Source organism: Myotis davidii, unplaced genomic scaffold (assembly GCF_000327345.1).
Source record: "Myotis davidii unplaced genomic scaffold, ASM32734v1 scaffold88, whole genome shotgun sequence".
NCBI classification, from domain to species: domain Eukaryota; kingdom Metazoa; phylum Chordata; class Mammalia; order Chiroptera; family Vespertilionidae; genus Myotis; species Myotis davidii.
In genome coordinates this window covers 2,751,974-2,765,258 of record NW_006300377.1, presented here as the reverse complement: position 1 = coordinate 2,765,258, position 13,285 = coordinate 2,751,974, and the positions used below count along the sequence as shown (strand labels likewise).

At 34.3% G+C, this 13,285-nt stretch overlaps 1 protein-coding gene across 1 annotated transcript in view; it reads left to right on the top strand.

Moving 5' to 3' along the window:
• AGO3 (argonaute 3, RISC catalytic component) overlaps positions 1–13,285 on the top strand; it is a 99,930-nt gene that overhangs the window by 58,073 nt on the left and 28,572 nt on the right. Inside the window, exons 6-9 of the mRNA XM_006777409.2 lie at positions 6,366–6,500; positions 10,609–10,696; positions 10,820–10,967; positions 11,353–11,472. Coding sequence (XP_006777472.1) covers positions 6,366–6,500; positions 10,609–10,696; positions 10,820–10,967; positions 11,353–11,472 — 491 coding nt within the window. The remainder of the gene's footprint in view (positions 1–6,365; positions 6,501–10,608; positions 10,697–10,819; positions 10,968–11,352; positions 11,473–13,285) is intronic.

The window sequence follows — 13,285 nt, the reverse complement described above, 5'->3', positions numbered from 1 at the left end:
CACAGCGCTGCTGATGCCTGAACGGTATGTGGAATGAAGTGGGCGGGCATCGGGAGGCCACTATGGCACGGGGCAAGCACTATGGGCAGTCTATCTGAAGTGTACCTGGCGTATAAGACGACCCCCCACTTGGAGGCATATTTTTCAGGGCCAAAAAATCGTCTTATACGCCGGCAAATACAGTAATTCCTTGTTTTTGGATTAGCCCTGTGCTTTCAGTTGTACCAGATATCCTCTCTTCAAAGAACCTTTTACTTTTTCGAGACATTAAAACTCCCATTAAGACTTATGCAGGGATGAAGAGGCAGTTGTTCAATAACGTGGAGCTAGACAAGGGATCTGGGACTTTACCTGCTTTTCAGTTTTTCTCTGTGTTTTTCTGCAACCCCATCCTTCTGTCATCAGTTTCAGACTGATGCCACATGTTGTGCTTTTTGAGAATCCTATAGTGTAAATGCAGTTGTTTCTTACCATTCCCAACATAGCTGGCTTAGAATTTCATTTTCTTAGATCTGCTATCAGTTACAACTTGTCAGCTAGCTTTTCATCTTCTGAAATGTTGATGCACTTCCAGTTTTCTGTCCTCCCCTCCTAGATTTATGTCTTCATTATTATTATTCCTTACTATAGTTATAGTGGAGTTTCGGAAGGAATGAAATGAGTTCCTTGTGGTTAACCATGGTCTGTTCTTAAAAAGGCTGAGGTTTTTTATGCTTCCTTTCTAAATTCCAACCCATAAAGGAGTCCCTGTCTAATAGGTACTTAATGTTTAAATGGATGATTAAGTCTTGTTTGACATCTATCAAACACAATTGGTAACAAATTTGTACTGGAGGCATGGTTTCTTGCCACATGGACCTCTCAATAGAGCTGGTTAAGTCTCTTTATGACGTTGTACCTGGCTTTCTCTGGAGAAGTAATCTAAGACAGAGCAAGACAGAAGCTGTAATGACATTAAGGCCTAGCAATGAAAGTTACATTCTGCCATTTTCATAATATCCTGTTAGTTACACAGATCAGATGTATTTAGTGCAGAAGAGACTTACAGAAAGGTGCATATCCCATAAGGCAAGACTTACTAGGCACCACTTTGGAGACTGTCACACAAAGCTCTTGTTCCAAGCTAGAAAAAGAACACATTAAATCCCAAAGTAAGCAGAAAGTAAGAAATAATAAAGATCAGAGCAAAAACTAAATAGAAAACAAAAAAGGAGCCAAAAGTTGTTTCTTCTTTAAATATTAATAAAATCAATAAATTCTTAGCAATACTAATGAAGAAAAATAGATTACTAGTATCAGGAATTAAAGAGGGGTATCACTAAAGATCCTTCAAAATTGAAAGGTTAATAAAATGTTATGAACAACTTTATACCAATTAATTTTATAGCTTAAACACAACTTTATAAAAATTGACTCAAAGGGAAATCTGAATAGCCTTGTATCTATTAAAGAAATTGAAATTCATCATTCTTTCTAACAAAACCCAGTCCCAAATTATTTCAGTTTTTCTTAAATGTTAGAACTTTATCTAACATTTAAGAAAAAATAATACCAATCTTGCACAAATTCATTCAGAAAACAGAAGGTAAGGAAAGGCTTTTAACTCTATTTTTTTTATTTTTTAAATAATATTTTATTGTCAACTCAATTTTATAAGGCTGGTATACCTCTGATACTTGACATCGATAAGAGAGAAACATCTATCAGCTGTCTCCTGCACACCCCCTACTGGGGATGTGCCCGCAACCAAGGTACATGCCCTTGACCGGAATCGAATCCGGGACCCTTCAGTCCGCAGGCCGATGCTCTATCCACTGAGCCAAACCAGTCAGGGCTGAAATATTTCATATATTGTGGTTATGTTTTTGCCATGATCCAACATTAATTACTGCTTTGTTTTATACTGTTCATTTGAACCTTGACTTATTTTGATACATGTATTCCTAGTTATTTTTAAATATGACAAATATTTCTTATTTTCTTTTTCCCCCCGCATTGTTACTTCAGCTGTGTCCTAACATAAATTTTTAATTTTAACACACAAAAAAGCAAACTTAAAAATCCTAACCTCTTTTTTGTGGAACATTCTCTCATGTAACACCTTTAAGGTGTTTACATTGACAAAATGATTTTGCCTACAATTAAGACTTCAATAGATCAAAAGACATGAATAGACAATTCCTCAAAAATGAGAGAAGGAGCTCTATTGAGCTATCATGTTCTGGACACAAGTAGGTACCTTACATTGAATCTCCACCCTAATGCTATGAATAGTAGGTATTTTTCTAATTTTACAGATAAACAGATAGAAATTCAGAGAAATTAGTGAATGCTGGACCTAGGATTAAAATCTATTTTATTTCCAAGCCTGTCCTTTTTTTAAATAATCCTAACACTGCTACCAATGAATTAAAAAAAATAAACATAGTTGAAAAACAAACATGCAGCAGTTAGTAAGTGACAAAGAATTAAAGGATAAATTTGCAACAGCAACAAAAATTTTAAGTCAGTTGAAAGATACATGAGAGTTATTGGGTATATTATAAAACCTTAATGAAATTTAAATGACCTTAATAAATTCAGAAATAGGCTTGCTCATAAATTGAAAGACTATCTCACTGGTATTCTAGATTTCTAGTCAATTTTTGTAAAAAAAAAATGTCCTTAGTTGTATTTATACATATTTAGATTCTAGCATTTTAACTGTTGATAATAACTCATTTCCACCAAACTCCTCTCAAGTAATATCTGTATTTTATTTCTCAATTTTTAATCTGAAATCTAGTACCTGCCCATTAATTTTAGTTGAATGAATATACTACACAGTTATCCATTCAATTGATGGATATTTAGGTTGTTTCCATTCTTTCTATTAAAAACAATGCTACAGTTCGGCCAGTGTTGCTCAGTGGTTGAGCATCATCCTGTGAACCAGGAGGTCATGGTTCGATTCCTGGTCAGGGCACATGCCCAGGTTGAAGGCTTGATCCCAGTGTGGGGCGTGCAGGAGGCAGCCCATCAATGATTCTCTTTCATCATTGATGTTTCTCTCCCTCTCCCTTCCTCCCTGAAATCAATAAAAATATATTTTTAAAAAATAAAAATAGAAACAATGCTACAGTAAGCATTCTTATTCATATCTCCTTTTGCAGATAAGGAACTTTTCTAGTATACATTCCAGTATAGTGGAATTGCTGACTTGGTAATTATGCGCATCTTCAAATTTACTTCTGTTATCATTTGTTCTCCTGACTGATTGTATCAGATTATATTCCTATAATCTTTAGGAGAGCGTCCATTGGATTGTCAGTGTGTGTTACTAATCTTGATATTTTTTGCCCATCTTGATTGGTGTAAAAATGATAGCTCAGTGTTTTTGACATTTAGCTTTTCTATGAAATGCCTACCACTTTTATTGTTTTATCTTAATTTATAAGAACTTAGATACTAATCATTTGTTATGTTTACTACACATATCCTCTACCAATCTATAACCTGGTTGTTAGGGTTTTTTTTTTTTTTTCGCTTTTCTAAATCTTATCTTTGTTTTTTATAGTTTTAATGGTTTGTAGTTTTGTATCTTGTTTAGGAAATTCTTACCTCCAAGATCAACATATTCTATATTTTACTTTAAACTTTATTTTTCTTTTCATATTTAGTTCTCTGAATAGGAATTTGCTTTTGTATAGAGTATGAGGTAGGTTTTCAAGTCCATTCTGCTGGTCCGTGTGTCTGTCCCCACAGTCTCTTGACTTGAATAGGATTATTAAAATCATGATGATTGATAGGACTGACCTTATTCTTTAATTTTTTTGATGTATTTTTATTGATTTCAGAGAGGAAGGGAGAGGGGGAGAGAGATGGAAACATCAATGATGAGAGAGAATCATTGATCGGCTGTCTCATGCACGCCTCACACTGGGGATCAAGCCCACAACCTGGGCATTTGCCCTGACTGGAATCAAACTGTGACTTCCTGCCCTGACCGGTTTGGCTCAGTGGATAGAGCATTGGCCTGCGGACTCAAGGGTCCCAGGTTCGATTCCGGTCAAGGGCATGTACCTTGGTTGCGGGCGCATCCCCGGTGGGGGGTGTGCAGGAGGCAGCTGATCGATGTTTCTCTCTCATCAATGTTTCTAACTCTGTGTCCCTCTTCCTTCCTCTCTGTAAAAAAATCAATAAAATATATTTTTAAAAAAACAAAACTGTGACTTTGTGGTATATAGGTTAACACTCAACCACTGAGCCATGCTGTCCAGGCACAGACCTTATTCTTAAAAATTGTTTAGGATATTCATGTTTTACTGATTTTTTGTATTAATTTCCTTCTCAGCTTCTTAAGGTAGGAAAGGTTGTATCCTGTTGGTATTTTGATTGAAATTGCTTTGAATTTGCAGATTAATTTGGGGATAATTTGCATGAATTGGGTATATTACTCTATGTGTTTACATCTTCTGTAATACCTTTCAATAGTAAAGATATCTGTTCCCTCAATAGGTCTCATACATCTTTTGTTCGGATTTCATTTCAAGTACCTTATATTTTATGTTGTGATTTTAAGTGTTTTTTATTACATTTTAAGTTGGTTAGTAATATATAAGAATATAATTTATTTTCATATGTTGATTTTAAATCTAGCAACCTTGCTGAACTCTCTTATTAATTCTGTAATTTATCTATAGAATATTAGGTTTTCTGGGTAGACAGTCATATTGTAGAGAATAATAATTTTGTTTCTCCCTTTTCATTCTCTTTACCTTTTTTGTTTTTTAACTTAAATTACTGTGCTAGGTAGGACTTCCTATTAACTGAAGTTGAATTTGAAATTTGCCATCAATTTTTGGTAGAACTTTTTTTAAATGTATTTTTGTTATTGGCATATTACAGATGTCCTCCATTTCCCGCCCTTTGCCCCCCTCCATCCTGCCCCTAACCTACCCCAGGCCTTCACTGCACTATTGTCTGTGTCATGGGCTATGCATATAAGTTATTGGATTAATCTCTTCCTGCCCGCCCATACCGCCCCTCACCCACCCTGAGATCTGTCAGTCTGTTCCATGCATCCATGTCTCTGGACCTATTTTGTTCATCAGCTTATTTTGTTCATTAGATTTGACATATAAGTGAGATAATGTGATATTTGTCTTTCTTTGACTAGCTTATTACACTTAGCATAATAATCTCCGGGTCCATCCATGCTGTCACAAAGGGTAAGAGATCCTTCTTTTTTACAGCCACATAGTATTCCACAATTTTGTGTAGTGTACCACAATTTTTATATCTGCTCATCTACTGCTGGGCATTTGGGCTGTTTCCAGATCTTAGTTATTGTAAATAATGCTATGTGAATATAGGAGTGCATATCTTTCTTTTTTAAAAAATTTATCTTGCCCTAACCGGTTTGGCTCAGTGGATAGAGCATCAGCCTGCGGACTCAAGGGTCCCAGGTTTGATTCCGGTCAAGGGCATGTACCTTGGTTGCAGGCACATCCCCAGTAGGGAGTGTGCAGGAGGCAGCTGATAGATGTTTCTCTCATCAATGTTTCTAACTCTGTCCTTCTCCCTTCCTCTCTGTAAAAAATCAATAAAATATATATTTTTAAAAATTTATCTTTATTGTTCAAGGTATTACATATGTCCCCCTCTTTCACCCCTTCCACCCTGACAGGTAGACTGTGGGCATGTTTTTTAATTTCTAGTGTAGCACATAATAGCAGTCAGTAAGTATGCGTTTAAGAAATGTGTGAAAGTGATATACTAACCATTCGTGAAGCTCTTCCAGTACCAAAAGCAAGGATTAAGAAATCATGCTGGTTGACTGTTAGAAAACTGCAACTATAGCTAGATAACATTGGGCAGATACCCCTTACTATTGTTACTATCTATAGCTTTCATTAGCACTGCTAACATTTAACACAGCTATCTACTCAAATCTGTGCAAAACAGGGAAAGCTCTCACTAGAATAGATAAAACAGTCTAGAGTGGCAGTGAAAGTTTTAAGAAATAATACATAACTTTCTCATTTGCTAAGGGTCTCAGGACTTCTTTGTCCCTTTACAGGTCTTGTCTCACACCCACAACACTTCTCTGTATGTGTAGTAGAGAATGGAATGATTCACTTACCATGATGAAAGAGAGAGATTATAAAAACTGTAGTTTTTAGCTTTTTTGTTCTTGTGCTTGTCTTTCAGTCAAACAGAGGTCAAATTGAAACTGCTTAATTTTGGAAATATTTTTCTAAGTATATAAGTATACATAAAGGATTATTTTAATTCTATAATTAGTTCATTATCATGGAGCTGAGATTGTTTCTGAATTTTTTTAAGAAAGCATTAATTTGTACTATTTGTGTTTTTCTTCCTAGTTTCTGCCACTGCCTTCTACAAAGCACAACCTGTAATTCAGTTCATGTGTGAAGTTCTTGACATTCATAATATTGATGAGCAACCAAGACCTCTGACTGATTCTCATCGGGTAAAATTCACCAAAGAGATAAAAGGTGAATTAATTAGCATTTGGAACAACTTAACTATAAAATTCATGAGTATGACAAACTTATTGAAAATTTTTTTAATTATAATTTATTCATGTAACATTACCAGTAAAATAAAGATCATTTATAAAATATTCATTACAATAACAGCTTAGTGTTTCAGTGACAGAAGTACCAAGTAGTGGGATTAATAGCAATACCAGCTAATTTTTTGTTAATACTTTCCTTTATTAGCTGAAGGTGTAAGAGTGTCTTATAGGGAAATGCTTCTATGATACTGTTAAAAATAGAAAGGTTTTTCAAAAACATTGGTACTTCGGAATTGGAATCATTCTTTGAACAAATTCTAATACAATGACTTTCTTATTTTTCTGAAATGATAGCAGAATATTTTATTTCTTAGAAAATTTATGGATAAGGAGCTAGTCTGTTTCATGTGTTCTAGAGTTGGAACTTAGTTATTTTATGTACATTATACAGTTGATCATTGATCTTGCCTCTTTTAATTAGTAACTAAAATTTGTATAGTGGTCTTGCATCATATGTATGTTTTACTAACTTAATTCATCTCTACATGGTCTTCCCCCAAAAAATAATTTTAATATTGTTCTAAACTATATATTTTGTATATATTTAACTTTTTATATGTATGTACATTCCTGTATACATTTAAAAATGCATATACAGTTTTATATGCAGACCTACATACACTAGTTTTTTTCAGCAATTTAAGGGAATTTTCAAGAGCAGTTTTAATTAAGAGTAGTAGGTGAGTACATCTGCTTGCTCTAGTAGTCAATCATTCTTTGCCATTTAGTAACCAGGAAAGAGGTAATCGTTGTAATAAAGCATTACAAGGAAAATCTTTCCTGCTTTGAAAATAAGCATCCATTTATCTCAAGTAATTGAAGTACCAAAATAAGAAAATGTACTCTACTGCAATCATACCATTATCCTTTCATAATCTGTATTAACTGCACAGTTAGCATTGTTGGGAGATAGTACATTACCCGCCATTAATAAGTGATCATCTAAATGCCATGGTTTCCCGTGGAGTTGCTGCTTAGTTACCACCTCTGATATAATGAAGTCACTTAGATTATTTTGCGGTAACTATGCTATCAACTCATATCACCACTTTATCACAGAAAATACAAGATGTACAGAACAAGGATTCAACTGCTGCCCGAAGAGCATGGATTCGATCTTAACTTCAACTGCTCAGGGGCCTAAAGAAATGACTGAAAAAATGACTAGAAAGCATTATAAAGTTGATGTTATAGTGAAGGTAAAGCCAAGTTTATAGGTTAAATATTTGACTTATTAAAGCCAATTTTTTGTTGTTGTTGGATGGAGGGTTTTGGGTTGGGGGGACCTGGGCAGAGAATTATATAATCCATTTTTTTTTTAAATTTCGACTTTCTCCTAAACCTGGGTTTGGGTCTAATCCGTAGGAACCTATAACCCTAGATTTGAGGTAGAAAAATCTAAATTGAATCTAATTAACAAGCTAATGATTTTTTTCTCCAAAATCAAGAAGGCTTTTTTTTTTTAAAGATGGCTCTTCAAAGTACATCGAGTATTACTAAAACCACAGTAACTCAAAAAAAATCAAAGTTATGCCCTGGCTGGTTTGGCTTAGTGGATAGAGCGTTGGCCTGAGGACTGAAGGCTCCTGGGTTCAATTCCGCTCAAGGGCACATGCCTGGGTTGCGGGCCCAATCCCCAGTAGGGGTGTGCAGGAGGCAGCCAATCAATGATTCTCTCTCATCATTGATGTTTCTATCTCCCTCTCCCTCTCCCTTCCTCTCTGAAATCAGTAAAAATATTTTTTAAATTTTTTTAAAAAATCAAAGTTATGTGTTTTGTGCTATATATTTTGGTTTAATTTTCAGCTGGCAAGAGGAATTTGATGAAAACCTAATAGTGATACAAAGTATGATATAATGAATAAATTTCCTTAGTATATTCCTTTGGTTCCATTTGAACTTTTTCCTAAATATTAAGGTTGTTTTTTTGTGCAATAATTCATAGTTAAACAGCAAAATATTGGGGGAAGTGTATGGTAAAAGTACCATATATGTAAGAGTACCAATTTATTTTTTGTCCAAACTTACATATTAGGCTTGTAGAACCTTAATAAATTTTTTAATTCAAGGGAAAGACTTGTAAACAAATTGCTAAGTGATGTAAGATAACAGAAATTGGTTTTAAATTTTCTATTGTATTTTTCCCCTGAACATAACTTTTTACATCTTACATACTCTAAATTATTGGTATGTCCTTCTTTTAAGGCATTCCCTTGATAATATTTTATTTTCTACTCACCTTAGTAATATAGAGGCATAGTAAATGCTCTAATTGATCTGAAATTTTAATTTTATAAAAGTAATTTTTAAAAAAACTATTTCTCACTGATTTAATTAGGTACTCAAAAACCCATACCAATCTGGTACAGTGACACTGTGTTCATATAACATCTTAATTTTTGGTGATATATCAGAAGAAACTACTATGAGTGAACTTTATGTTTGTTTCTATAATTAGTAATTAGATAGGAAAATAAATTATAGTATAGCAGGGTTTCTCAACTTTGGCCCTGTTGATGTTTGGATGGGATGATTCTTTATCATGGCAGAGGGTGGGAGTTAGTGCTACCTTGTGCATTGTAGGATATTTAGAAGCATCCCTGGATCTAAGTGTCCCTAAATCTAGCACCCACTAGATGCCATAGCACCCCGCAGTTGTGACAATAAAAAAATGTCTGTAAAATACAACATAGGAAATATAATTAATAATACTGTAATAACTTTGTATGGTGCCAGTTGGGTACTTGAAATATCGGGGGATCATTTTGTAAAGTATATAATTGTCTAAACACTATGCTGTATAGCTGAAACTAAAACAAAATAATATTGAACATAAACTGTAATTAAAAAATAATTTTATGTTAAGTCTCCGAACATTTCCAAATGTTTCCTGGAGGGCAAAATTACCTCAGTTAAGAATCACTGCACTATAGGAATCACAGATATAAAAGGGAAATAATACAAAAGTAACTATGAGTACTACCAGGGAACTAAAAGTTTCCTTTCATCTACCCATTTTTAGATTCCCACCTTTGGAGTGTAGGCCATAGAAGTGGAGTTGCTAATCTGTGAGCAATAGCCACTGTATGTGTTTAACTCCTCTAGGTAGCTCGAAAACCATTGGCCAGTACAGTAGCCATTAGCAAACATAGCTATTTGAATTTAAACTTGTTAAACTTAAATTTTCAGTTTCTCAGTCAAAGTAGCTATACACTTGATATACTCAGTAACACATTGATAGTGATTACCATATTAGCATAGATATCAAATATTCCATCATTTCAGAAAACTGTTGGACAGCACTGCTTAAAAAAATGTATCCCAAAGAATTTCAGCCAATGATTTAAAAGTTCTTCTTTCCCTTTCTAAAGTAGGTGTATATCCTCAAACCCCTAGAGTCCACAAATGGGCTACAAGAATCCAGGAACATAAAAAATCACATGTTCAATTATGTGCCTTTTCCCGAGTTTATTGCTTTCACTGGATTCTCAAAGAAGTCAGTGATTCCATAAGAAAGTAGGGATCACCTGATCTAGGATTCTTTTGGTTGCATTTGAATTCTAATGGTATTAAAAGCTGTGTCACTATATTATACTTCATCAAAATTGTCACTCCACTTAACATTAAAAGGGCCAGGATTTTTTTTTCCTTCCTGCTTTAAAAAGCTCTGAAGGACTTCATTCTTGAGCTTTACCAAATTCTGATCTTCACTCAGTAAGTGAACAAGGTTTTTATTAATGGAGAACTTTGTCCCATGATCTACAAGCTTTGTAGATTTTATGATATTATTTTTTAATGTGTAGATCTTGACATGATAGAGAAGATGTTTGGAGTTAAGTCTATTGTAATTAATTGTAACCATTATTTGCAATGTTTTATATAAAATCCTTTGTTAATATCATTGCTTTTATCACAAATTTTCTGTTTAGAATTTATTTGAGTTTTTATAGTAGTGAACAGATTTGGTAGCTATAAATATTTTACATTTGACAGTTCTGTAACCTTGTTTTTCTTGTTGGGAACAGGTCTGAAGGTTGAAGTGACTCATTGTGGAACAATGAGACGGAAATACCGTGTTTGTAATGTAACAAGAAGGCCTGCCAGTCATCAAACGTAAGAAAAGCTGGTGTTTGTCAGCAGAGATGATGTGAGGCAGCTTGCTCTAGTTAAAGGATTGGGAGTGTTGCTGGCCCATAATGAGATAAGAGTTGTTAATGTGTACTTTTTTTTTTTCAGCTTTCCTTTGCAGTTAGAAAATGGCCAAACTGTGGAGAGAACAGTAGCACAGTATTTCAGAGAAAAGTATACTCTTCAACTGAAGTACCCACACCTTCCCTGTCTGCAAGTGGGGCAAGAGCAAAAACATACATATCTGCCACTAGAAGTAATGTGTTTAGGCTGCTTATTAATATCTTCTTATTCATCGTTCTGTTGTGGTCTTTTATGGCCTATAACTTTATATGCTCACATTTATTTTATTCTAAGTTTTTGATAATAAAATAATATGGAAAAAATTTATCCATAATCCTACCACTCTAAATGTCACCACTGTTAGCATTTTGGTACACTTCTTTTCAGCCTTTTATTCAAGTTTTTAAATTTTACCTCTAATCATACTGTAAAGCAGTATTGTTTACTATTTTACTTAATATGATATTAAAAAGTAATAGTTTGATGAAGTATATTAAAAATATAATTTCATATGTAATTGGCACTGAGATTTTAAAAAGGATATATACATCTAGTACAAAAATTTTTTTTATTTATAGGTCTGTAATATTGTGGCAGGGCAACGATGTATCAAGAAGCTAACGGACAATCAGACTTCCACTATGATCAAAGCAACAGCAAGATCTGCACCAGATAGACAAGACGAAATTAGTAGATTGGTTAGTACTTAACCTTAGAAATGGGAATTAAAAATATATTAGGGTGAGCTACTAAAGAATCGTGTCCTTATCAGCTTATACCTAATTACCATTTTATGAACTATGAGAGTTACAAGGGATCATGGAAGTAATATAGTGGTGTTCTGGGGGTAAACCTTAGTAGATTCTATGAGAAAGGTTAGACTCTTTTAATTTAATCCCAAACTCTTTAATTAGATACAGAACAGATTCAGAATTAACGTTTCAATTTAGTGAACTGGAACTTTATTGCCTCCCACCTGAAAGAGGAGGGGAAAAGCTTGAAAAGTAAAGGTATCATGATTAGCGATAGTGAGAGGTTTAACACTCATCGTAGGATTGCTTAACCCCCAATATCAGACTGACAACTACAGGATGAACAAAGAAATACTAAAATTTCCTGTGATAGAGGACTGGATAAACATGTACATATACACAATGGAACACTACTTAGTCATAAGAAAGGATGAAATAGCACCATTTGCAACAACATAGATAGACCTTGAGAACATTATGCTAAGTGAAATAAGTCAGAAAAAGCTAAGAACTATATGATTTCACTCATATGTGGGATATAAAACTGAAACTCGTGAACACAAACAGCAGTGTGGTGATTGACAGGGAAGACGGCTGGGGAGAGAAGAGGGTTCTAATATAAGGTGACAAAAGAAGATTTGACTTTGGGTGGTGGTCACACGGTGCAATATACAGATCTTATAGAAACCCACATCTGAAACCTATATACGTTCATGTTGACCAATGTCACCCCAGTCAGTTTAATAAATAAAAAATTTTTTTTCAAGAAATATCAGATGGCTCTCACCATGTAGGGTTTCTAAGCTCTCCCATTGTTCTAAATGGGGAGGAAGGAAGAGTTATCAATACCACTTTATAAAACTGATGTAATAAGGCAAAATGAAAAATAAAAGGCACCTGGATCTTATGTTCTTTTTTCTTTAAATAAAGCACTTCATTTTTTTTTTTTTTTAGAGAGATTTGTGTTCCACTCATTTATGTGTTCAGCAATTGGTTGATTCTTATATGTGTCCTGACAGGGATCAAATTCACAACCTTGTTGTATTGAGACGATGCTCTAACCAACTGAGCTACCTAGCCAGGCTATATTATGTTCTTCTTTAGCATCATTTAAATTGTCCAAGTGAAGAGAAGAAGTCTGGAAATATGAATATTATCTAAAATAACTTAAAAGTACTTTCAAAATCAATCTTTTTTAAAAAATATTTTTTTATTGGTTACAGAGAGAGAAAGGGAGAGGGCGAGAGATAGAAACATCATTGATGAGAGAATCATTGAGGAGATTCTTTTTACATATTTAGATTATATACGTTACTTTTAATAGATTGTTACTCAAAAACTTGAACAATTGCCTTGTTTGATCTTTACCCTGAGACGAAGTAAATGTTTGAAAAACAGTTAAAAATATATATATATATAAATATCCTATCTAATAATAGAGAAACCTGGTAATTAACCATACCTCCGCTACGCTTCCCATTGGCTAATCAGGATATGCAAATTAACTGCCAACAAAGATGGCGGCCAGCAGCCACACAGCTGAAGTGAACATGAGGCTTGCTTGCTCCAGCCATGGAGGAAGTCAAGGTTCTCTCCTGCCGCAGCCCAGCTCTAAGCACCGAAAGCAACAGCTCCAACAGCAACAAAGTTTCAATTATAGAAGCTAAACAAACCAGATCCCTGCTTTCAGCAGCTGAGGCCTCAGAGCTGGAGCCAAGCCTCAGAGCTAAAGCTGGCCCAGAATAAAACAAAAAAAAGA